At 47.3% G+C, this 26,945-nt stretch overlaps 1 protein-coding gene across 2 annotated transcripts in view; it reads right to left on the bottom strand.

Moving 5' to 3' along the window:
- The window catches only part of ZFX (zinc finger protein X-linked), a 606,526-nt gene that overhangs the window by 115,797 nt on the left and 463,784 nt on the right, over positions 1-26,945 (bottom strand). For both annotated transcript variants that reach the window (XM_086934509.1, XM_086934510.1), the window contains one exon: positions 21,604-21,741. In XM_086934509.1, the coding sequence (XP_086790635.1) occupies positions 21,604-21,741 (138 nt within the window). The remainder of the gene's footprint in view (positions 1-21,603; positions 21,742-26,945) is intronic.

Here is a 26,945-nt window from a genome sequence, read left to right as displayed (position 1 = left end):
TACCCTGGGGGAAGGGCCGTGACGATGTCCGAGTCGGAACTATCTGATAGCCATGTTTCCGTTAAAAACAATAGATCGAAATCCTGATCTTGGATTAACAGGTTGGTTTCGAGTGCATGTTTAGGAAGGGAGCGGCAGTTAAGAAGTCCTATCTTCAATCCGGGATTTGTTGAGCTCAAGGGAATCGGATTGCAGCGCATACAATTAGAGAAGGGTTTACCTTCAATATGCGTGTGGTAGCAGGCAAGGACTTTCTTAGGTTGGAGTGCGCGGAGCGCGTCTCCAGTATACACCATGCGGTCATGAGGGCAATCTGGCAGAGTCACTGGGCCTGGGTCCGTCTGGGCCCGGACGGGCCCAGACGGGCTTGCCTTCGGCGCGCTGACGGCGCGCCCGCTGCGCTCCCTGAACTGACACATTATTTATGGGCGAAGAAAGGGGTGTTGGCAAGAAGTGGGCGTGGCCACCCGGAGGGGGCGTGTCCTCGTCTCCTCGCGGCCGGTGATGGCGGCGTGCGAGTGGGTTCTGTGTCACACAGCGTTCAGATCGGCTGTTTCAAGTGATACAGGTCAGTGCAGGGGGGAGGGCACAAAGTGGGTTAAAAACACAGGTTTCACACAGTTTTAAAAAACAGATTCAATTTCAGTGCTGAGCGTCGCTCCCGGCTTCCGCCTCAGGAGATTAGGGTAAAGTGCAGCTCTGGTAGTCAGAGCGCGCTTTTATATGTTTTGGCAAGAAGTGGGCGTGGCCACCCGGAGGGGGCGTGTCCTCGTCTCCTCGCGGCCGGTGATGGCGGCGTGCGAATGGGTTCTGTGTCACACAGCGTTCAGATCGGCTGTTTCAAGTGATACAGGTCAGTGCAGGGGGGAGGGCGCAAAGTGGGTTAAAAACACAGGTTTCACACAGTTTTAAAAACCAGATTCAATTTCAGTGCTGAGCGTCGCTCCCGGCTTCCGCCTCAGGAGATTAGGGTAATGTGCAGCTCTGGTAGTCAGAGCGCGCTTTTATATGTTTTGGCAAGAAGTGGGCGTGGCCACCCGGAGGGGGCGTGTCCTCGTCTCCTCGCGGCCGGTGATGGCGGCGTGCAAGTGGCTTCTGTGTCACACAGCGTTCAGATCGGCTGTTTCAAGTGATACAGGTCAGTGCAGGGGGGAGGGCGCAAAGTGGGTTAAAAACACAGGTTTCACACAGTTTTAAAAAACAGATTCAATTTCAGTGCTGAGCGTCGCTCCCGGCTTCCGCCTCAGGAGATTAGGGTAAAGTGCAGCTCTGGTAGTCAGAGCGCGCTTTTATATGTTTTGGCAAGAAGTGGGCGTGGCCACCCGGAGGGGGCGTGTCCTCGTCTCCTCGCGGCCGGTGATGGCGGCGTGCGAGTGGGTGCTGTGTCACACAGCGTTCAGATCGGCTGTTTCAAGTGATACAGGTCAGTGCAGGGGGGAGGGCGCAAAGTGGGTTAAAAACACAGGTTTCACACAGTTTTAAAAAACAGATTCAATTTCAGTGCTGAGCGTCGCTCCCGGCTTCCGCCTCAGGAGATTAGGGTAAAGTGCAGCTCTGGTAGTCAGAGCGCGCTTTTATATGTTTTGGCAAGAAGTGGGCGTGGCCACCCGGAGGGGGCGTGTCCTCGTCTCCTCGCGGCCGGTGATGGCGGCGTGCGAGTGGGTTCTGTGTCACACAGCGTTCAGATCGGCTGTTTCAAGTGATACAGGTCAGTGCAGGGGGGAGGGCGCAAAGTGGGTTAAAAACACAGGTTTCACACAGTTTTAAAAAACAGATTCAATTTCAGTGCTGAGCGTCGCTCCCGGCTTCCGCCTCAGGAGATTAGGGTAAAGACGTCCCAGCCTGAAAACTACCTCCTTTAGTTACCGGGCGAGTGAAACAGGGTTCTGTGCAGCACCAAGGGCTTACGAAGCCAAAACATTATAATAATTGCACTGACTTTTTAAGGCATTCAAGGGCTGTTTATGATAAACTCTAGTACCTGAAATTGTAGGTCTTTAAATCATTGTTGAAGTCATAAAATAGAGTTCCTGATCCAATGCTAACTCAATATATCCTTGTATTTTGATGTGATGCCATCTCACAAGATTTACATTTTCTTAAGAAGGAAGGAATGAATGATTTCAGATCCAGAATAACAGCTCAGAATTCTAGGTTTCGGATGTGCATAAGATGATCTGTGGCTGCCAAGGAGGCCAAGTCGTTTTGGTGGGTGCTGACCCAGGAGGGATGCATCCATTATTACGTTTTTCTCCATTTGTGGATTATGAAATGGTAACCTCTTTAGTAGGCTGTGCTGCTTTATCCCCCACACTAACTCCATTTCCATGGTCACAGTTACTGTTATAATGTCCACCCACTGTACTGAAAACTGCTCAATAGCTCATGTCCAATGGGATACATCAAGGGTCTGCAATGGAGGAAGAGATGGAATGCAAAACAATTTAGACCTTGGATTGGAGTAGTTTCTTTTCTGTAACTCCAGTTCTGTAGTAGGGGTATCTCTGTTATAGTCATAATCTAGTGAATAGTCCCGCCCATGTGTCGAAAAAATGCAGAACTGCACAGACACTGAAGAGAGAATTTTAAGACATATAATGCAGCCTAAGCAGGCTACACTGTCCAGTACTTCAACTAGAAATTCCACCCAAAATCCACAAAACAGCAAAGCCTGTCCAGATTTCCCTTGCCTTCAGCAAAAACCCCTCTGGAATGATAGAGAGGAAGACATGGACAGACAAGCCCCATAGGCTGCCATTATGTGGCTCAGAACAGGATACTGTGCCTTTAAGAGAACTTTCCAGAACTTCACAGTATCCCAGAATGCCCTGCAGGTCCCTCTTACTTTCAGTTCTTTTTGAAGGCGGAACACGCCAGACCTTTAGCATTCCTTACTTGAAGATCTTACTCCACCGGGGAGGAGGGCAGGCGCTTAAGACTATAACATTGATACCCCTACTACAGAACTGGAGTTACAGAAAAGAAACTACTCCTTCTGTAGTAGGGGATCTCTGTGTATAGTCATAATCTACTGAATAGAATGGCAAGCCCATCCCCACACCAAAGCGGCGGTGGAGAAAAGAACCAACACCACTATTGTGCGAACAAATTCCGCAGCGAAGCCTGTCCAACCTAAACATCCGCCCTGGCATCAGCGTCCAGACAGTAATGCTTAGCAAAGGTATGAACCGACTTCCAAGTGGCGGCCTTGCAAATTTCTGCAATCGGCACATTACGGAGCAAGGCTGTCGTGGCAGCTTTGCCCCTGGTGGAATGAGCCTTAGGCTTACCTCCTAAGGTCTTATTAGCTTTCTGGTAACACAGTTGTATGCAGGACACAATCCACCTAGAGATGGACTGCTTGGAGGTCGCAAGACCCGTCCTGACCGATCCATAATTGATAAACAATTGGTCTGACCTACGAATACCTTTGGTCTTATCCAGATAAAATTTCAGCACCCTCCTAACATCCAGGGAATGTAGAGACCTTTCCGCTGGAGATGAAGGGTTCTGAAAAAACGTAGGCAAAGTTATAGTCTGGATGACATGAAAATCAGAAATAACCTTGGGAAGAAATTTAGGGTGAGTACGCATAACAACCTTAGCAGCATTAAATACAGTATAAGGTTCATTACAACACAACGCCTGAATTTCACTCACCCTGCGGGCCGATGTAATGGCCACGAGGAACGCCGCCTTCCAGGACAGGTGCTGCAACGAAGCCTTATGAATAGGTTCAAAAGGCTCCTTCATCAAACCGGACAGCACCACATTCAATTCCCATGAAGGCGAAGGAAGCCTGACAGGAGGAAACACTTTCTTCAAGCCTTCCAGAAAATCTTTGATCACAGGGATCTGGAAGAAGGAAATCTGTGAAGGGCTTTTCCTGTAGGCAGTCAATGCAGCGAGATGAACCTTAATGGAATGAACATTAAGGCCAGACCGCGCCAAATGCAGAAGGTAAGGAAGGATGACATCCTCCTTGCACGTCGTTAGGTCAAAGTTCTTGGACACACACCAGACACAAAACCTCTTCCACTTGTAAGCATAAGAAGTCCGAGTGGAAGGTCGCTTAGACTCCTTCAGAATGTCCATGCAATCTTCGGGCAGATTCAAATGGCCATATTGCACTATCTCAGGAGCCATGCCGCCAAACTCAAGGACGAGAGGTTGGGGTGCAACATCTGCCCCCCGAACTTTGTGAGAAGGTCCGGCCTGCACGGCAGCCGTATGTGCGGAAGGAGAGACCGGTGGAGAAGGTCCGTGAACCACCACTCCCTGGGCCATTCCGGGGCAATCAGGATCATCCGTGCCCTGGACCGGCACAGCTTGATGAGCACCGCTGGAATCAGGGGAATGGGCGGAAAAGCGTAAACAAAGCTGTTCGACCAGTTGATCCAGAGTGCATTCCCCAGCGTCCCTTGCTGGTAGTACCTGGAGGCGAAGTCTCGGCATTTGCTGTTTTCGGCGGTGGCGAACAGATCCACGTCTGGAGTCCCCCACCTTTCGAAGACTTCTCCTAGTACGTCGTCGTTTATGACCCATTCGTGATTTTCCTGAATCAGTCTGCTCAGTGCGTCTGCCTGAACATTCTGCACACCTGGTAGATGGGTAGCCGTTATCGTCAATCCCCTGGCCAGAAGCCAGCGTCAGATCGTCTGCGCCTCCCGAGACAGAGTACGCGACCTCGACCCCCCCTGCTTGTTGAGGTAATACATCGTGGTCGGATTGTCCGTCTGTACAAGCAGAGAGTTGGTCTGGAAGGACGGAAGAAAGGCCTTCAGTGCCAAGTGAACAGCTCTGAGTTCCTGGAAATTGATGTGGTACGTGGACTCCATCTGAGACCACGTTCCTTGAATCTGTAAGTCTCCCGAATGCGCTCCCCAGCCTTGGAGAGAAGCATCCGTCACGATAGTCTGAGTAGGGATGTCCTTGTGGAAGGGAACCCCTCTGAGGAGATTCTTCGCCGAACACCACCACTTCAGAGACTGAAGAGCATGCAGAGACGGTCGTATCTTGTCGTCCCAAGATCCTTTCCTCTGGTCCCATTGGTCCTCCAAGCACTCCTGCAGAGGTCTCATGTGTAGCCGTGTGTGAGGAGTGAGGAAGATACAAGAGGCCATCGACCCCAGTAGAGAAGACACCACCCTCACTGTTGTAGATGGAGCGGTCATAAGAGCCTGAGCTTTCCGAAGGATCGATCGCCGTCGCTCCTCCGAAGGAGACACGCTTGCTGACAGCGTATTGATGGTGGCTCCCAAGTATTGAATGCACTGGACCGGGATCAGGACAGACTTGGACATGTTGATGTGCAACCCCAACTTGTTCAAGAGAACGCATGTCTTCTGGAAGTCTGCCTGAGCTTCCGAGAAGGAGGAGGCCTTGATCAACCAATCGTCCAGGTACGGGTAGACAAACACCTTGTTCTTCCTGAGGTGTGCCGCTACCACTGCCATGCACTTCGAGAAAGTTCTGGGCGCAGATTTCAGCCCGAATGTGTATTGATAATGGTTGGTGCCGACTTGAAATCGCAGAAACTTCCTGTGTTTGCACACGATGGGCACGTGGAAGTAAGCATCCTGTAGGTCTATGGCACAAAGCCAGTCCCCCTGTTGCAACTGAGGATAAATCTGCTGCAACGACAGCATTCAAAACTTTCGTCTGCGAATCCACTTGTTTGCCTGCCGCAAGTCCAGAATGGGCCTGAACTCGTTCTTGTCCTTCTTGCGAACCAGGAAGAACCGGGAGTACAGACCTCTTCCTCTTTGAGACAGAGGTACGTCTTCTATCGCCCGTTTCCTTAACAGGATATCGGCCTCCGTCTGGAGCTTGCGCAGTTGATACTGCGAGCTGACCGGAGGGATCGCTGGAGGAGGGCTGATGAACCGAAGACTGTATCCATTGCAAACAATATTCAGCACCCTCTTGTCCCGAGTAATTTTTCTCCACTCTGCCAGAAGAAATTGAACGCTTCCCCCCACCGGAGCGGGTAACGGATGAAGGGGAAGTAACCGCTCAGGGTCGAGACCCGGCCGGCCCTTGTTCGAGGTAGAGGACTGCTGTCCTCCTCTACCCTTTTGCCGTTTTTGGAAGGGTCTTCGGAACTGCTGCTGTTGTTGCTGCTGTTGTCCGGAAGACTGACCCCGTCCTCTTCCTTGTCCACCGAACCGCCTTTGGAACGGTCGGTAGGCTTTCTTTTCCTTGGGCTTCTCCAAGCCCACAGCCGTAAGGGTCTCCGCCTCCGCCTTCATGCGGGCCATCTCATCATCTGGGTGTTTCCCGAATAGGGTCTCCCCGGAAAACGGCAGATTGGTCACCCGCTGCTGGGCCTCCGGCTTGAGTGACGTGAGCCGTAGCCAGGCATGCCGCCGCTGATTTATTCCATGGCAGTAACCATGTGCGGCCAACAGGGAGGAGTCCGCCGCTGGACTGATCACCTGGTTTGATACCAGCATCCCTTCCTTGAGGATCTCCTGGAAGTCCTCCCTCCTGTCTCTTGGTAGCAGTTCCACAAACTGTTGTAGGGAGTCCCACAGCGCCCGGTCGTAACGGCCCAGCAGAGCTGTATCGCTGGCAGCCTTCATGGCTGCGGAAACGGTCCCACACGCTTTTCTGCCCGCCGAGTCGATCCATCGACTCTCCTTATCTGGCGGCACCGTGGATGACGGGGAGGTAGAGTGCAATTTCCTGGCCGCCGTCACTATCATTGAATCCGGTACCAGATCCACTCTCAGAAAGGCAGGGTCCGAATCCGGGGCCCTGTACTTCTTTAAAAGCCGGGACGGAGCGGCCTTCACCACTGCTGGCGTGAGGAACAGCTCCTCCGCAGGTTCCTTCAATCCAGGTACCAGAGGCAGAAGAGGGCGAGACAAGTGCTTCTTGTGAAGCGTCTCGAATATCACGGACGTCGTAGGTGTTGGAGCCGTCACCGTGATACCTAGCTTCGCAGCGCCCCTCAGTAGAACTTCCTGGAATGTGGCAATGTCGTCCACTGGAGAGATCCTGGTCTCAGGAGAGTCCGACAGGGTCGGTGAGTAGGAATGGGTCCTGTAAGAGTCCGTGCGGGACCTAGACCCCCGCCTCCTATGGCGACGCCTTGATCTGGTGGAGGATCTATGACGACTCCTCGATCTTCCTCTCCGTCCGGAGCGTGAACGGGACCTCCTCGGCCGAGGACGATCAACCGGGTCCACCGGAACGGGTAACTTGGGTTTGGACGGAGCCTTCGGTCTAGGTGTACCCTTGGGAGGCGTCGGAAGCTTAGGTAATGAGGTCGACCTCGGTGGAACCTGAGGTGGCTTCTCAGGCAACCCTGGCCCAGGTTGCGGGGGAGGCAACGGAGGCGGAGTAGGCGTCCTCGGAGGGGGACCCCTCCGTAACAGAGGAGTGGGAGTCACCATCCCCGACGGGGTATACACCTCGGAATACACCGAGTGCGGCGAACCCCCTTCTCTTCCAGCCTGGGACGTAGGGGAACCTCCCACGGCGTCAGGTCTCCTTCCACCTCTTTTCGGCGTCGAAGAACGGCGACCATACGCGAGCGTCGGCCCCTGGACGTCGAGCGTGTCTTCCTCGGTGTCGAAAGCCTCCTGCGCCTCGACGTCGACCTTCTGTGCCTCGACGGCGACTTTTTTCGCCTCGACGGCGAACCTCGGTGCCTCGACGGCGATCCTCGGTGCCTCGAAGGCGATCCTCGGCGCCTCGACGGCGACCTCCCGTGCCTCGACGGCGACCTCCCGTGCCTCGACGGCGACCTCCTGTGCCTCGACGGCGACCTCCTGTGCCTCGACGGCGACCTGGGCCTCGACGGCGACCTTGGCGGTTAGGACCTCAACGACGAAGTCCGCCTCCTCTTCGCCAACGGCGAACGGCGGTATCGCCTCGACGGCGAGCGCCGACGCCTGGCTCGTCGACGTCGATCGCTCGACGTCGACGAGGATGACGATGAAACAGTCACCGGAGACTTCGAAGGTCTAAGAATATCCCTCGAAGTCGAGACTTGACGTTGTTTCGTCTCCGATGATGGGGAACAGACCGCAGTCATTCCTCTCGACGCCGTAGAGGGCGCAATGGACCCCGGCGGAGAATGGTGACGCTTGCTGGTCTTCCTGCCCCTGGGGAGCCCCCCAGGGGCCTCAGCATGGGCAGAAGAAGCCCCTCCAGACCCACCTTGAGCCTTCAGTCTTCTTTCTTCGAGACCCTGAAGTCTGATCTTCTTCCTTTCCCTCAGGGTCCTTCCAGAGAAGCTTTGGCAGATAACACACTCCTCTGGAACATGAGAAGCTGGAAGGCAGAGGATACACACCTCATGGTGGTCCCACCTGGCCTTTTTCCTGGAGCACTCCGGGCATTTGTCGAATAATGCAGGCATATTCGACAAAAAAACAGAGTGAGAAACCAGGAAGAAAAGCCCCACAGCACAATAAAGTACTAAAACTTCGAAAATTAGTGAAAAAACACCAAATAAGTCCCAAAAAGGGAGAGCTCAATGCTCCAGGGTCCTGCTAGCAGGAGCCGGAAAAAAGAACTGAAAGTAAGAGGGACCTGCATGGCATTCTGGGATACTGTGAAGTTCTGGAAAGTTCTCTTAAAGGCTCAGTATCCTGTTCTGAGCCACATAATGGCAGCCTATGGGGCTTGCCTGTCCATGTCTTCCTCTCTATCATTCCAGAGGGGTTTTTGCTGAAGGCAAGGGAAATCTGGACAGGCTTTGCTGTTTTGTGGATTTTTGGTGGAATTTCTAGTTGAAGTACTGGACAGTGTAGCCTGCTTAGGCTGCATTATAGGTCTTTAAATTCTCTCTTCAGTGTCTGTGCAGTTCTGCATTTTTTCGACACTTTAAGAGATTATTTTTGATTGCTCCGGGGTCCACGCACATGGGCGGGACTATTCACTAGATTATGACTATACACAGAGATCCCCTACTACAGAAATATTTGTACTGTTGTACTGTTTACAATGGTGGCCATCGGAAACCTTTTCACATTGGTCTCATGTCATTGGCTGCCTCCTGTATGTGCCTCCAGCACCTATTGGAAGAAAGCCCAAACCCCTACTCTTCCCTTCATCTGAAGTGGGATTATTTCAGTCCTGCAGAGCAGTTCTTAAAAGCTTTGGGTTGGTCTGTGGTTGGTACTAGAAAAATTGACAAACCTTTAAGGAGACAGATACATTATCATGACCCGCAGCTACCATGAAAGTGGTTTTTCATCTTTATTTTTGGACACTTGTGCACTATATGCAAAAGATGGTTCTCCTTTCAAAGGCCTCAGGGCTTAATAGTTTTGGGGCTGCTCACCTTCATCACATGCACCATCTTGGTTTAGGGGAATAATGATTTTGGTCTCCAATGAAGTTTAAAAAATGTTGAATCAAATAAATTCACCAGATTCCTCTTCATCTTTTTCCTAGAGTATATATATATTATCCAATGACGTTTGTGAACAAATCTCAGAAAGAGTCAACAGCACAGGAAGGATAATATTTCTCTTCCCACAGTACAGTTTATACTCCCCAAAGCATTACATGTGATGTCAGGTTAGCCAATCAGAGATCCAAAATAACTTGAGGGTACTTCTACACAGTTTGAGGTCAAAGGCTCCAAACGTTAAATATACCTGCTCTACAAGTGAAGGGAATCTGTCCAAATTTCGCTCATTGGGTCCGACACATCCATGGAACACCCACGATTTAAAATGTCAGTAAAATAATAGATGAGACTACTGTGAATTGCTTATGTAGCCAATAAAATTAATACAGTTAAATAATTGCAAGGAACGCTTGGAATAAACCAGTACCTTTATGATATGAATAAAACATCAAGTCATAAGTCTTTTCCTAACGTGAAGCGGGTGTCTTCACGTTAAGGGAAGACTTATGAGTTGATGTTTTATTCATATCATAAAGGTACAGGTTTATTCCGAGCATTTCTTGCAATTCTAAACTGTATGAATTTTATTTCATACATTGCATTTAAAGCATATAAATTCCTATGCACCCGCTTGGCCAACTAGTGTCTGGTCATTATCTTGAGCCAATAGTGCAGAGTAACTATGTGAAAAATTCAATGTTAGACTTCAGATAAATTGCAATCGACTATTTCACAAAAGACCTACTTTAACAACTTTGCAAGAAAGAGTGCAACTGTTAATATTTCCTGTAAAGGTATTTTCAATAACTTAAACAGTGGTATACATTGGCATAACACCACTAAAATGGAGTGTTCCTTTTTTTGATAAACAGACTTTATTAAATTTAAACGTCCTGCCAATCCTCATCTTCTATGGGTCCATCCAACTTTCCTAGCGGCCTCTAAGGTGGTACAGGGGAATTAATTACAAGAGTGTGTTAAAGTTGGGAGATTCACCCTCGGCCTAGGTGTCCCATAAGACGTTTCGCCTCCAAGGGATTAAATTTCCGGAGAGCCTCAAGTGACTTGGTATGACCGTGCAAAGCGTACCGGAGCTGAAGGTACTTATAGTACTGGGTATGCGCCAAGGTATAAGTCTGTTGCAGGTCCTGGAAGGAGCGTATATGCTCTCCTGATCAAACATCACCCAGGCATGTGATACCAATAATGACACAGGATCGGAAACCCCAGCACGCCACCACCTCACCTAACCAAGTACGGTGCCAAAGATGGCATGCCTAAGTGCCGCCCTCCATGCAAGAAACACCAAGATCCATCGAGCATGGCTTGCAAGAGAGATAAACCCAGAAATGAGGGTTTTAGGCGGTAGGCGGGATCTGGCCAGCCACCATTGAACCAGTCGTGGATGATGAGAAGATTTGAGGACAGGTAGTAAAAATAAAGGTAAGACATTCTTAGGCCACCATCAAAAGGTGCTCGTTGACAGTATGTGAGGGACAGGCGCGACCTAGAACCCCACCAAAGAAACGTTCTTGCAGTTCCATCTAATTCCCCAAACCATGCTCGGGACACGTGAAGGGGTAGATTCTGAAAAATATAAAGAAATCTCAGAAGAATCATCATCCTGTACAGCGCAATGCGCCCCATGACATTAAGTGGAAGGGCCTGCCATTTAGTGAGATCTGCTTTAGCTTTCCAGACCAAGTGTTAAAGATTAAACGCCCGGGTGAATTCCAGGTGCAAGGCGACCCACATGCTCAAGTATTTAAAACTAAGTTGGCGCAGAGGAATAGTGGTCTGCCAGTCAAAGCAGTCCCTAGCTGGGGCCAGGGGAACCAACAGGGGTTGAGAAGAGAAGGATTCATCCAAAGGTCCAAGGGCATTTTGAAGTGTTTAGGTAATTGAAGACACCTAGGACCGCTAACAGCCAGGTTTGCAAGACGAAGAAGCATGTCATCCGCGTAGAATGCAATACGATCCTTATGGTCTTCGCACCAGGTTCATCCGGAATGCTGGGGGTTGGTGGGTATGGGATGGAATAAAGGCTCTATGGCCAAGGCAAAGAGGAGGGGAGACCAGGGGCAGCCTTGCCTGGTCCCTCCCGCTATAGGAACAGCCTCCGATAAGACCCCAATGACACGTACACAAGCTGTGAGGTTAGAATAGAGGACTCAGACCATGTTCCGAAAGCGTGATCCAAACCCAGTGCAAACCATCACCAACTGAAGATGGCTCCAGTGTACGGTATTGAAGGCCTTCTAAAGTCAATAAGGAGCAATGCTAAATCTTGTGGCAATCCATGACGGTGTGCCAAAGCTACGTGAAGGTGACGAATGCAATGTTGCATGCTCCAGGATGGCATAAAGCTACATAGCTCTGGCTGCACCAGGGTGGTCAAGACCTGTCGGAGTCTGTTTGCCAATACTGTGGTGAAGATTTTAACCTCTTAGTTGAGCAGTGAAATTGGACAATAGTTGGCACAGGACGTAGAGCGAGTTGCGTTTTGGGTATCACAACTATGGTGGCCGAGTCGAACTCTAACGGAAATGAGCCCACACGACAGACATCCTTATAAAAGGACAAGAGATGGGGGAGAATAAGTACCCGAAATGTGAAATTGTATTCCGTAGGGAAACCATCCGGGCCTGGGGTCTTCCCAGATGCCAAACCTGAGAAAGCATCCCAGATCTCTGCCGTGAAGGGTTCGTCCAGTAGACGAGGGTCAGTGACAGATAAACTAGGAGGTGATACAGAGTCTGGAAAGTAATGAGCTGTGGCCACATCTCTATCGATGGGTCGGAATACAACTTATTATCATACTGAGCGAAGACCTGTGCTATCTCAGAAAGAGAGTTTTGTGAACAACCAGTGTCATCTATAATCTCTGGGACAATCCTGTTAGCTTGTTTATGGGAGGCCAGCCAATAGAGCAGCTTCCTGTTTATGTTGTCCCCCCCCCCCGCCCCAAACCATAAATCCTGGCTGCCGTGGCTCGCAAGAGTGTTTTGGCTGCTTCAAAGGAGTGTATAAGGATGTCCTCGCGGATGAGGAGTAGTTGTGGTCAGGGACTTAACTCTAAGAGTTGTTCCAGTCAAACGGTGCATGCGTCCAGTACGTGTGTGAGAAGAATGCTCGGATTCTTGAGCTCTGATATAACTTTTGGCGAAGCCGTGCATCACAGCTTTTCCAGCTGCTCACAGAGTACCAACTCGTGAAACGGAACCATTGTTAATTTGGAAATATGTACTGAGTTCAGCACTCAGCGACTGGACATAGGCTTTATCCTGGAAGAACCAAGTATTAAGCGCCACATGGGGTGCAGTCCAAGTGGCCACAGCCCAAGATGGAGAAGTAGGTGTGAGTTGTCTGAGGTTCTGTGTGGCAAAATTTGAATTTGAGTTAATAGCTGCCAATCGGGGCAGGCAATAGAATAAGAACTATCCGGGAATGTGTATGGTGAGCTGCGGATGTATGTGTAAACTGGCTAAGTCTTGAATGCCAAGACCTCCAAGCGTCACAAAGGCCCAGAGTATTAACCCAATCAGTGAGTTGGCGAGCCCCAATACGTCTGGAGGTGGTGGGGGTTCCCGTACTGTCTAGGTCAGGGTCCATCACCACATTAAAATCTGCCCCTAAGACTGTAAGTCCCTGTGGAAGGTTTAGGAGAAGCTGCAAAAGGCTGAGAAGACAAGTATTTAGGAGTGTTCCTTTAATTTTCAGCCTATGCAAACAAACAGCTTATACTTAATTTTTTGACTCCCCAAATGATTGATGGGCTTGCGCGGCTATGGGCTCCTTTGCCTACTTCTGCTCATTTCTCTAACACATTGTATCAGGCATGACACAGGAGCACACACTCAAGCAAAAGAGATATCCAGAAATAACCTGATACCAAAAACATATCCCAGGCTTTGAGTAGAAAACCAAAAAGTTGGTTAAGGATATTAGAGAGCCCAGATGCATCTTTCTGCAAAACATATTTAGACTACTCACACTACAACCTCAAGCCTTAAACTGATCAAGTTTCTACTCCTTAGACTGCTGGGCGGGAGTAAAAGGGATTGTCCAACATGGCTGAAGAGAGGCACTTGTGTTTCTCTCTGAACCAGTCTGCAGTTTTTACTCCAAGTCTAGCTTCTGCTAGTCTACTCTAGGCTTTGGTCCACGCAACCTCAATTTCTATTCAATCAAGACCTGCCCTTTAGAGAACAGTGTCAACCTTTTAGCTCTTTTTCTTAACAATTGCAAAAGGAACCCATTTTAGGTAATTAGGAGACATTCGCCCTTATTTTAGATGTCGCTGGGTATGCTTTTAACAAATAAAATATAATATATATATTTTTTTTTTTTAAAAGCTTTTATTCGACACTTTGTCATAAAGCCACACACACATATAATACACATAACATATCATCATTAAAATTATTGAAATTGGTAAAACATTAGCAATCGTTCATAAAGTGCAAAGTGCAATAGGTGCAGAGTACATAAGATGCAGGTCCAGGACCATCTTTAAAGAAATTGTAAGGTGAATCATTACTCATATGTTGGTAGAGGTTACACAAACCTGGTATCTTACAAGACCAAATATTTTAGAACAATTAGATACAATTATAAATAGTTAAAAAGCCAGCAAATAAAAACAGTTTAGTCCTACATTAACATTCCAAGTTTCTTTCTAGTTATGCAAACACCATGGAAATACCTGCTCAAACCGAATATTATTAGCTTATTGTTTGAAGATCTAAGTATTCGCTCTGCCTCTTTGAATGATCGTATGCCCAAGTTTTTACAAAGGGGTATGATCCATTTCTTACGCAATAATACATATGACGGGCAAAAAAAGAGGATATGAGCCTCATCTTCTTTTAGTTTTAGATCACATAATTTACAATTTGGGTCTTTGTTTGCCCCTCCCCACCGGCAGACATTTGCGTTTAACTGTAAAAAACATATCTAAATTGGAGGTAGACAGATTTAGCCAGGGGTGGCTCAATTTCGTCCAAAAAATGTTCGAACGAGGGGTGATCCTTAAATTGCAAAAATGTATGCATTAAAGTACCAGTAGCACGTTCATATACATTTAGGTTCACGTAATTCCAGTAGGCAGATTTTACTTGGGCCTTACAACTGTTTGGCGAGGTGATTGACAATGCTGGTGTTTCCCAGAAGTGTGATAGGCCTATTTTTATAAACCAGTGGGATACATGTCTCAGCCACTTAATTGAATTATAAGAATCCAGTTCCCTAACTTCCAATAATCCTGCTCTATAGTCAGCAAGTTCCGGAGTAGACCATAACCTCACCCAATAGAGTAATGACCTCAACCAACTTAGAAAATCTGTACGTTTTAGATTAATGTCTAGATAGACCGGCACTAAAGGTGTTCTTACAGGCAGTCTTAGTAGACATCTAAAAAACATATTTTCATCGATGTCAAATGATTTTTTTGAGTAAGGCCCCCAAATCTCAGCCCCGTACAGGGCGGCAGATTGTGCTTTAGCTTTGAACACTTCAATCGCAGGGGTTATAGCTTTTGATGTGCTCCCACCATGAATCTTTAAAATAGGGAGGGAGTTCTGTTTTAGTATTAGCCTGCTTTTTATTAATTGATTTGCCCAAGACATTCTGCTATCCAGCCTGATACCAAGGTAATCAAATGAATCTACATAATCAAGTTTGGTATTATTTAGGGCCAAGTTCTTCTTAAATGTTTTAGGGGGATTGATGGCCATATACTTAGTTTTAGTTGAGTTTATTTCCAACCCCTTTAACTCACAGTAGCTATTGAATTTATTCATTAGGTTTTGCAGGCCTTTTGGTGTTTGGGATATTAAGATGGTGTCATCCGCGAATAACAATGCTGTAACTGGCTCGTTGCACAATTTCGGAGAATCATGGTTGCATTGAGCTAGATAGTGGGGAATATCATTTACAAATAGGGAGAAGAGGGTAGGGGCCAGTACACACCCTTGTCTTACCCCCCTTTTTACTGGAATGGCTCGGGTAAGTTCCCCATTTCTTCCCCACCTTACTTTGGCAAAGTTATCAGTATGGAGTCTTATAAGGTTGACCAACAAATCGTTCGGGACACCCATCTTCCTTAAGCATTCCCATAGTAAATGGCGGGGAACGAGGTCGAACGCTGAGCGTAAGTCCATAAATGCAACATATATGCTACACTTCTTTATCTTAATGTATTTCCAGCATATACACATGAATCTGTACACCTGGTCCACAGTGCTTGTCTTGGTTCTAAATCCTGCTTGGAATTTAGAGAGGGTTTCAGATTCCTCTATCCAATTTAAAAGCCGGTTTAAAATGTGTCTGGCAAATTTTTTTTGTAAAATATCAATTAAACTAATTGGTCTGTAGTTACCCGGGTTGTAGCGATCCCCTTTTTTATAGATAGTTACTATTTCTGCCCCTTTCCATGTTTCTGGGATCGGGGTTCCCAACAAAATAGAGTTACACAGGAAATTTATGTAGGGGCACCATACATCAATATTATGGGTAAATAAATCACCAGGTAATTTGTCCGGGCCTGGAGCCTTACCTGCCTTTATTGCTTTTATCGCACACAAGGTTTCTTTAATGCTAAATTGCACTGGGTTAGTGCACTGGGTAGAAAGGCCAAGATCGTTATACTCAAAGGGTGATCCTGCCTGGTCATACAGTACCACAAAATGGTCAAACCAGACCTTTTCATCCAAAAAAAAGTCCCTGTTAGAGCTGCCTGTTTTGTTATTTTTGGCTATCAAATTCCAGAAGGTGCATTGGTCGTGCCTCCTAGCGGCACTCAAGAGATCTTCCCAGATTAAGTCATCCCACTCCCTTTTTGCATTTTGCAAGAGTCTTTTGTATTCTTGTCTGCATTCTCTAACCCTCAACTGATCTTTAGATTTTACTGCAATAATAAGATTGGTTTTAGCTAGATGACACTGTTTGTTGTACCAAGGCGTCTCTAGTTCCAATTGCCTCCTTGTGTTATCTTTTTTATTTGTGCAATTTTTACTCAGGAGGGGAGTTAGTGATTCCACTAAATGGTAATGCATTTTCAGGACATCATGGGATCCCAACCTTAGGTTTTCATATAGGGGGATGATTTCTAAGAAGGTGTTATAAATTCCCAAGAGCGTCTCTTCTTTTGCTAGAATATGTGGCCATTTAATTGCTTTCCTGTTGTTAGAAACAACAACCTCTGCTACCTCCCTCTCACTTTCCATCTTGTTATCCTGTTCCAGGAAGGGGTCAGATAGTAGCCCTAGTTGTAGTGGAAAGTGGTCACTCTCCGGTCTGTTCACGACCTTAAAGGCCAACAATACATACCAGAGGTTAGTTGAGATCAACATAAAGTCGATCAAGGATGTAGACAACCCCTTGCTAAATGTATTGTTGGCTGACTTGTCCGAATCTAGTCGCCCGTTGCAAGCCCTCAAACCATGGGATACAGTCATTTCATATATCTGCATAGCGGCCACTGTACATTTTACAGACTTTACATTATCTAGGGGAGGGATGTCGAGCGCTCTGTCTTCAGTTTCCAATAGTTTTTCGAGCCCCATTATGGGCTCGAACTGGCAGTTAAAATCCCCGCCTATGAATACTTTAGAGTCAGGCTCTAGATTACACAGATAAGAGCTAAGTTGTTCTATAGCCAATGATTCCTTGTTTTGCGGGGAAGGTCTGTTATAGACATTTATCATATACACATCACCCAAATCTCTCGTAACTATCTTAACACCAAGTAAATCTTTAGAAGCAAGATACAAGGGCGTTACGACAGCATCCAGCGATATGCTTATCCAAATTATTAAACCCCCAGAGGGTCTGCCTCTCACTGATGCAATTGCCCCGCAAAAAAATGTTTTATAACCAAGTCTGTGTACGATGTTAATAGCCCATGTTTCCTGCAGAAGTATAATGTCATGCTCCTCCATAAAGGAGCTCCAATTTCTATCACAGAGGTTTCTGGACAACCCTGCGATATTCCATGACATTATTTTTAGGTCTCTATTGGGCTTACGATGATCTTGGTTAGCTGGGTAGCCGTTACTTGTACTCGGAGTTTCCCCCTCGTTTGGTGTCTCCATGGATTCTCTTCCACGAGCCTGGTCCCGGGGTACTTTATTAAACAATGGTGGTGATGAATCATAGCCCTCAGCGCTACCATCATCGATTGAATCCGGGCCTTGATGGCCGACTGATTTTGTTCCGGGCTTTTTCCCTGTCTTCGTTGACTTGATCTTTACTATTTCAGAGGTCAATTCCCCAGAGCTTACCTTCGATGTTTTGCTTGATTCAAACTGGGCCACACCGAAAGTAAGGGAAGACAGTCCATTTGGTTCGTGGTCTTCATATGTTTGTCAATGGCCCCACCATGACCAGTTGTTGTCCGATCCCGAGTTTGTCGGGGGTAATCTTTCAATTGGGGTTGGGGGATCTAAAAAAGAATATCTATTGGCCATAAGACCTGGTTGTTGTGGGACTCTACTGTCTTGCTTCCAATGCATTGGGTAGAAATAGCTAAGATCACAGGTCCCAATTCCTCGGTAGCTTTTTCGTGGTTGTTGACTGTATACAAGTTGAGCTACAGAGGGATCTTTAAAATGGACCAAAATGCAATCCCCTTCGATGTCCTTTGTTCTTGTGACCAGCCAACTAACTCTTCGGACTTGAATAACTTGACAATTAACAGTATAGGGTAGGGGTCTGTTTTCCCTTAGCCAGTATAAGGTCTTATTTTTTAATTCATCGTATGACTCCCTTTTGTTAGGTTTCAATGGGGGAACCCCAGTGAGAACTACCACATATGGTTGGCACCCTGGTGGAAGATGTGCGATCGGGACCCTCTTAGGCACCTGGGATTCTATACTACAGTCAGATGTTTGAACATTGATGTTATTGTTGTTGACTGTAGATCCCATTCCATTAGTTGGTTTTGTGGGTGCTGTGGTTTGAAGAGTGGTAGTATTTGATGTTTGTTTTAGTTTACGCGGTGCTGGCTTTGGGGGAGCAACCAGTTGCGATCCGCCTTTGGGCGGTAAGTCTTTCGGGGGCTTCGTACTTAATCCTCCCAATACGGCATTAGTCCTGCTTGGATCTGCTACCCTGTCGTTCCTAGGTGGGCAGGATGGTTGCGCTAGATTGGGGGTCATAGAACTTTTATCCGTCCTTACTGTTTCTTGGCCAATCTTTGAATGAAGTTTAACCAGCGTTTTTAGGGCAAAAAAATTGTCCAAGGACGTTAGTTCAAATTTGCCCAAGCGATCTGATAGCCCTTTCAGTTTTTCAGTTACTGGCAGCAATAGGGATGTCATGAGGGATTGGATCCGTTCCATCAACAATTCTGATGTTGGTATTTCTTCAGAATTGTTTGCTACATCGATGGCCATGGTGGTGCTAACAGAAGTATTTGGTAGGTCGCACTCCGGAGGTCCACTGCGTTCTATCCCATTGATCGTAGCATCATGGACTACTGCTTTACTGTGGACTCCCACATTCGTGTAGTTTTTGCGGATTCTTTTTAGGGTCTTTAGTCTGTAGGCTTTACGTGGGGTGACTATTCTTTTACGTTTTGCGGCAACCCTACCTGTCTTCTGAGAAGATGTTTGAAGAGTATGTTCTGTGGGGGTATCGTGTATCGTTATTAGGGGCAAGACCGGTGGTGCAGGCACTACTTCGTTCATAGTTTTTCTGGTTCCTGCATTAGTTGTTATTTTGTATAAAGGTGCCGGGTCAGGTGCGATAGCAAAAAAGTCACTATCCGGTCTCAAGTCTACGACACATGGTTGTTGTTTGTCGCTCGGATTTTGTGTGGTACTTGATTCAACTGGGATGTCATTGTTTGAAGGAGATTTAGCCTGCGCAAGAGACCCCATAGAGGATCACTTGTGCGACAAATATTCACGTGATAGTCTACGTTCCGCTAAAATGATCTCCTTCTCTACTACAGAAACTGCACGGGTGATAAAATTATCCATAGTCCCCAACGTAGAATTTCCCCCTCTCCGTGAACATCTACCTGAGCGGGTAGCCATTGGAGAGTATGTGGACATGTACAGATGCTTAACGCAGTTAGTTGTATTTCTGTATACCCCCTCACAATAGTCCTCTGAATTACCTGAAGATGTTAGGGGGATGGCCCGTCCCGGCTCCTGCTGGCCCCGGACGGCCACAGACGGCCCGCCCTTTGCCCGGGCTTAGCCCGGCTTCCCGCTTGCGTCCCGCAAGACGGACTCTCCTTTGATGTTATAGGATGGCGGTAGGGGCCGGCACGCAGGGGGGCGCTGACCGATGTCACGTGGTCATGCAGGGACTCCTGGGATAGTGAGTCCCTGCGCGCTTACCCCTGCAGCCTCCTCTGATGTTGGTCTCCCTCTGCAACCAGGCAGGTGCAAGAGGCGTTGGTGAGTTGATTGTTCCTCACAAGGGCGAAGCGGCTCCCGCGCAGCGGGAGCGGCAAGCAGTGGTCAACAAGGCAAATGGCAAACGGCAAGCAGACTCCCACGTTGTTCCCAGTCACGCCAGGAAAGGGTCACAAACAGGCAGGTCCCAGCGTTGCTCTTAACAGTTTGCCGGTGGGGGCGGGCACGCAGGGGGGCGCTGACCGATGTCACGTGGTCATGCAGGGACTCCTGGGATAGTGAGTCCCTGCGCGCTTACCCCTGCAGCCTCCTCTGATGTTGGTCTTCCTCTGCAACCAGGCAGGTGCAAGCAGCGTTGGTGAGTTGATTGTTCCTCACAAGGGCGAAGCGGCTCCCGCGCAGCGGGAGCGGCAAGCAGCGGTCAACAAGGCAAATGGCAAATGGCAAGCAGACTCCCACGTTGTTCCCAGTCACGCCAGGAAAGGGTCACAAACAGGCAGGTCCCAGCGTTGCTCTTAACAGTTTGCCGGTGGGGGCGGGCACGCAGGGGGGCGCTGACCGATGTCACGTGGTCATGCAGGGACTCCTGGGATAGTGAGTCCCTGCGCGCTTACCCCTGCAGCTTCCTCTGATGTTGGTCTCCCTCTGCAACCAGGCAGGTGCAAGCAGCGTTGGTGAGTTGATTGTTCCTCACAAGGGCGAAGCGGCTCCCGCGCAGCGGGAGCGGCAAGCAGTGGTCAACAAGGCAAATGGCAAACGGCAAGCAGACTCCCACGTTGTTCCCAGTCACGCCAGGAAAGGGTCACAATATATATATATTGTATATTTTGAGGTATGGCGTTCAAAGCGCATACATTCTTTGCATGCACACCTAAGGAAAAATCAACTTCTGGTGAGTCTGGTATTTATAGTCCACAATTTGGAAACTACCAATACTGGCAGTGAGGATCAGGAAAAAAAATACTTTTCGAAAAGGAACAATGCCAATTTAAAGAATTTTGAAGCCCTTCATGCATGTGTGTCTCTTCATGTTTTATCATGCATCAAAAGAGATTCAATGTAAACAAAGTTTCTAAGTGAGCTAAGCACCCAAAACGTCTACAAAAACTTTCCAGTATTATCCGCTGACATACATTTCTGTAAAGAAATGTGTTGCTAGAGCCTTGCTTTTATGAGAATAACACTACTTTTAGCTAAATTTCCTTCAACTTCCCTCTACTCATTAACTGGCACCATCAGTATATTTTATATGTATTTATATGGCACTCATGACTTTGGTATGGCATTTGGCAGTGCATCTCCAAGTGAGTTCTGTACATTGTTGACGTGGCGTAGCTGATTCAAAAGCAATTCTGAGTATCGTATTGTTTGTGATTGACAGTAGGTAGGTCTGCATGTTCTTTGGAGCTGAGAATTAAATTTTTGTTAGCAGTTTATTGCATGTGGTCAGAGATGTAGCTAATGTTTATACAATACGTGTTATTCAGCTTGTGGATTGTCTGGCATGTTTGTATGAGTGTAAATTAGTTGTGGAATATTCGGCTTGGGCATTGCCTGGGAAGTTTTTGAATTAACCAGAGGAAGAGTGGTGATGCAGAGCCTTGATATCCATCTATAGGTTTATCAGGAATTGCTGGTTGTGTGGGATAATGCATTCACGGCAGGAACCATAGTTTTACCTCATGGTCACCGGTTCTAATCACAAGTCCACCAAGATGCCCCATAGGGTGAATATGCACTTTACAAATACAAGTTATGAGTGCGGTTTAGACTTGTTTTCTTGCGGTACAAATGCATCATATTATTAGAAAGAAAAAATACCTAACATTAGATGACACCCCATTTAAGAAATCTAAAACAACATACCATAGGCTGCAGCCCAAGCTACAGGCATAAATGTTTTATTGAGATCAGTATCATCAATTTGCTGCTCATGAATTGCAGCGGCATCTTCTTCTCCAACAATAACTTCCATGTAGACTTCATCAGCAATTTCAGTGACATCTGAAGAAAAATAAACAATGAAAGTAAGCAACGATGAGCCTGTATGCTGATTTCACCAATACTCATGTGAAATGGAACTTGTATATCAAAAAATAGATTACTAGCTTTTTTTCTGTCTGCTGGACATCATTAAAAATTGTATTTCTGATAAACAGAATAAGAATCTAATTAGTAAAGCGTTCTAACTGAAAAAAAGCCAAAACGTGGACACCGTGGTGTGTATGCACTGTCTATTCGGAGATCTCTATGTATCGCTATTGTTAGGTCAACGGTTTCCTGCTTGGCCTATGCCTATATTTGCTGTGGGTAATGTTTATTTTTATTTGGTGTGTTATCTTTCAAGAGAAGGTGTCTCCTGATGGTATATTGTATCAGGAGAGTGCACGTGAACACCAAGGTTTATGATTCTTAACTGGGGTACTTACAAACCACACATTTCCTTTTAATAAACAAACTATGTGAGTAAGTGTTTTAGGTGTGGGGATCATGTTTGTGGTGTCTGTGCCATTATTCACTATGGTCTGCAGGTTCACTTGGGTTGTTAAGAAGTGTGGTCTTATCTCTGCTTTAGTGCTCTGCTGAAATTGAACTCGTGTCCCTCAACTTTTCCCTAAGAAAGCATTAACCATAAACCTATTAAACCTGTTAGCGATATATATCCCGGGTGTGGCAGAGAAAATACACATAAGGCCAGTCATCAGTGCACCTGCCCTCCTCCACCCTCCGGTGGCTCTCCCCTTGTCTTGTTGTAGGAACTGTCAAAGCTATTTTACTTGCTTGGAAAAGTACTTCAGGTCACTAAGACATAAAAGGAGCATGAATGAATAGTCTTACAAGCTACTTGGTTCTAGTTTTCGCTCCCAATGGTTATTTTGAGGCCCGAGTTTCTTTTCCCATCCTTGTTCTTTCCAATCTGTTCATGTTGAGAGTCTAACGTTTTTTATTGTGATCTGGTAGGTTGTTTGATGAGGGTCCATTCTTTCTTGTACTTCCTCCACTGTCTTAATCATGTGGCTTGGAGTTTTTATAGAAAAACCATGCAGAATTAGTAGGCCAATCTGTATTTAATTTGACGTTTTCACAATTCGCACGTCATCTCCTGGAGTGCTCTTATCTTGGGCAGTGCATTTTGTGACAAGTCTGTGAATAAATGCATATTACTGTCTTCAAAAGTTATTTTACCAGTTCATCTACCCATTTTTACGATTCTGCCTTTCAATGAGGTCAGTTTTCTTTGGATATCTCTCTCGGCTGTCACAGGCTGGGAACGTTCGGTAGTCAATATGAACATAGCAATATATACATACACTAAAATAGCCCTTCCATAGACCAGGTGAGCCAGCTCTCACTTGTTGCAATTGGAATTGTCTGCTTAGGGCATCTACCATAACATTCTGCTCTACAGTCAGTGTGAATCGATACTGTTGGACCCAGGGACATAGCTAATCCGATTTCCTTGACAACATTGGAGACTTTATGCTGCCTTGAGGTGGAGCTATATTATCTGTCCTTGATTAGCAATGCTTGCGGAGGGATGTGCACTAAAATATTCAGAGAGAGTCTGATCACTCAGAGTTCTAGAATATTAATAGGAAGGCCCCCATTGTAGATGGGTCCTTTACCTGGTCCCGTCTGACAGGCATCGAAACGTGAAACGGAATTCTATGCCAGGACCGGCGGCGAGGATTAAGCTAACACTTCCTTCACTTTATTCCAAGCAGCCATTAAAAGTCTGTATTACCTTAAACTGCATTTGCCATGAGTCTTTAGGAAATAGAACAAATCAAACAGTTCATGCAAACAGCGCAGGGCCTGTCCTCTTCATATTCCTCTGGGACGTTCCATCCTCCTCTCTCTTTGCTGCTCCAGCAGCTTTAGAAAAGCACATTCTCTCTCTCTGTAATTTTGAATATAATGCTTACTTTATGTATGGTTTGTAGGAAGCTTGCTCTGTATATACTATACCGAAGAAAGGTATAGTGTGCACAGAGTCCAGTGGAACCCCAAAGCTAGGAAGAGGTAAAGGTAGATAGATATGTGTGGTAGTGTGGGCGAGCAGTAAGGCTTGATCAGAGGGTAGTGTTAAGCATTTGTTGTACACACTCAATCAGCAAATGATTTCACACACTCAAAGACTGAACTTCAGACCAATTGGTTTTGTATAAAAATATTCTTTTAGTTATTTTATTTCCTAGAACCAAGCAAGCCTGGCACAGGTTAGTGAAAAGTACTTTGCATACAGTTTGTAAACAGTTTGTATTGCAGTTGTATATTTACTTTTGGTTTTATTACAGTAGAACTACTAGTAATGCAATGCTTTGGAGATGGTTCATATACTTGGTATTGATTTTTTAGTAGAATGTCAAGTAGATTACTTTTCTTACACAGTGCAGTATACCTGGATACTGCACTGGAACATTTCCTGTAAACAGGTAAGTAAAAGCGTTTCTTACTTGGTTACAGTTTTAAAGACTTTTATAGATTTTCCAACGCCACACTTAAAAACTTTTCACAGAAAAACAGTCAATGTTATAGGGTTATCTGTTTAAAGGTAAGTATTCAGTTGTGGGAGTTGGTATTCTGGGGGTAGAATTAGGGGTCCCCTAGGGTCAAGCATGCACTCTTGTTACACCCTCAGCTGAACTAGGGCGGCCTGGTGCAGAGTGCTGAGGCCCAATGTTATCCAATAGAGGGTAGCGGGCCTCTGGTTGATGGCTGCTTTCGAGCAGGCCACAAGGTTGTGGGAGCAAAGCTCCTGGACTTAAGGTCAGGGTAAATGGGGGTTAGAGCCAGCACAAAAGGTGCACCCTCAGCGGCACTGGGGCGGCAGGGTGCAGAGGGCTGATTTGGTGTTGGGCGCCCTGTAGCTTTCAATGGGGAGTGTCCGGTTTGCAAACACACTGCAGGCTCTGGGATGAAGGTCTTCTGGGAGGGACCACCACTTGGAGACATAAGTTGGGATGCTTGGGGTTGGTTAGACACCGACGGTTGGGCCACACAAGGCCGTCGGGTGCAGTGGTGTCTTTTAGGATCGGATCTTCTTACCAGCTCCTGGTCGTGGTTGGGGGAACCTTCCGGTTTGAGGCTGCAGGCGTCAGCTGGAGGCTTGAGGCAGTTCAGGGATCATTGAATCTCAGATCTGGATCGCCGGGAAGACATCCTCGTGGTGTTGGGCCACTCGAACTCAGGCCATGGGAGTCGGGTGCAGACTCAAGGACTTTACCGGACCTGGAGTCTGTGAGTAAACAAATCCTGTGTTCACAGGAGACAGTCTTTTTTTTTAAGGCAGGGCAAATCCTCTGGGTTTTTGAGGCTGCTGGCTGCAGGACACCCCAGAGTTTTGCTTCTTCAGGTTCGAGGTGGGGACATGCCAGTAGGGCTGGGGCCAACTCAGTGGGCGTCCTCCTCTTCTTAGCTTCGGCACAGCTGTGAGGTAATATGAATTTTTATGGTCAATTGTGTCCCCTAACGTAGACCCCATCGGCTCCATGTACGTGCTTCAAGTACATGTATGTTCCCTCCACAACCAGCTATGAAGACGCAAATACATTTGCGTCCAACGTTAACATGTCCTCTTTCAGATCCACCATGAATGGGTCGAAAATTCAGTTCCTAAGTATGCCGTGCCACCGTCTTTACATGGTGCACTTTCACGTTTCCCTGGCTCTGGCGAGCTAGGCCCTGATTTCTGCCATCGAGCCCTTTCTGCCTTCTGCCTCTGAGAGCTGCAGCCTGGACCCGCATCCATGACCCTTACCCTACTCCCTGTGCGGCGAGCGGTGCCCGGCTCGGCCTGCTTGCCTGCCAAGACTGTATTTTGCCTTCAAGTTATCTGCTCCGCTCCTCGAAAATACATTCCTGTCTAGTGATTTAGGAAAACATCTCCCCAGCTGCAGAGCAAAGGGCCCGGTCTTTCTGTCTCCGTGCAAGTAATTCATTGCTCCCGTTACCATGGTAGGCTCATGGCCCCCTCACATTACACGTAGACACGTAGTCACATATGCATGCACTAGCAGTCAGTATAGAATAGCCTCTGCCCGAGAGACCTTTCCTTCTAGATAATACAGTTCCTCAAACACAAGATATTAACCCCTTCGAAGCTAATGACGAGCTGGGCTCGTCATGGCGCTTACCTGCCGTGCGCGGATGACAAGGCCAGCTCGTCATGATTTATGGTGTTTTAGATTTTTTAGCGCAGGACGGGAAAACGCCTAGCAGCCATGTGGTTAGATATGATTTGGGTTTAGGTTGTTCTGACACGCCAGACTTCTGTCTCCACGTATAGTGCTAAATGTCAAGTCCCCTTCACCCTCCAGTTCCACGTCAATCATACGTCATGCTGCTGCGCGCGCATCTCTGCCATATATTTCTGCTGACACTGCAGGATTCCTCTATGGATCCACCCACCTGTGACACTCTCATGTGACGTTTCTAGCACACACCTCCGTGTACGCCCTCGTGCACGCCTTGTTACGCACATGTGTTCTTATCTCTTTTCTCTCAGCTGTTACGCCTTCTGTATCCATCACCATTGTATGCATTTACTATATATATTGTACTCTGTTAATAAAGCATTGTCTATCCCTTCCTGAACCTTCGTGGTGATGGAACATGATACCTGGTTCGAACCAATTCCATTTTATGGAATAAAACCCTTATAAACTCAGATGCCACGGACTCTGCCTCTCATTTTTTGATTGAGCTATTTTTATTGAACTTTACCGCATAGAAATTCCGCATAGGTAAACTTTATTTACCACATAATTTGGCGCCCGAATAGGGACCCCTCCCCCACCTTACGCGCCGGCGGTGCGTTGCAGGCCTAGCCCCCTGCCACAGCCGTGACGGACAACTACGCGTACCCGCAGGATTTCCTGTATCTCCCTCAGGCCAACGGAGGTGACTGAGACTGCGATCGACACCCAGACGAGGCGGTGAGGAGTGCGGAGGATCCCGACCAGAGCCCAGCCGAGAGAGCAAGGTCCGAGGTGTTCAGAGGCCCACCAGTTCCGAAGTACCTACGTCACGAGTCGAGTCAAGTCCAGTCCGGTCCAGTCCAGTGTCGAGTTTCCGAGGCCTTCCGTTCCGTGCTTCCCGGTGAGTACCGTTGCTGGGGACGCATCTAGACGGGTGCATTAATTTGTGTCCGGTCAAGACGGGTTTGGGTACACAGACTCGGTCTGCACTGTTTTAGCAGTGTATCT

This window comes from Lissotriton vulgaris, chromosome 8 (assembly GCF_964263255.1).
Source record: "Lissotriton vulgaris chromosome 8, aLisVul1.2, whole genome shotgun sequence".
Taxonomy (NCBI): Eukaryota; Metazoa; Chordata; class Amphibia; order Caudata; family Salamandridae; genus Lissotriton; species Lissotriton vulgaris.
The sequence above is the reverse complement of the archived record's forward strand: the minus strand, read 5'-3'. Positions and strand labels throughout refer to the sequence as shown.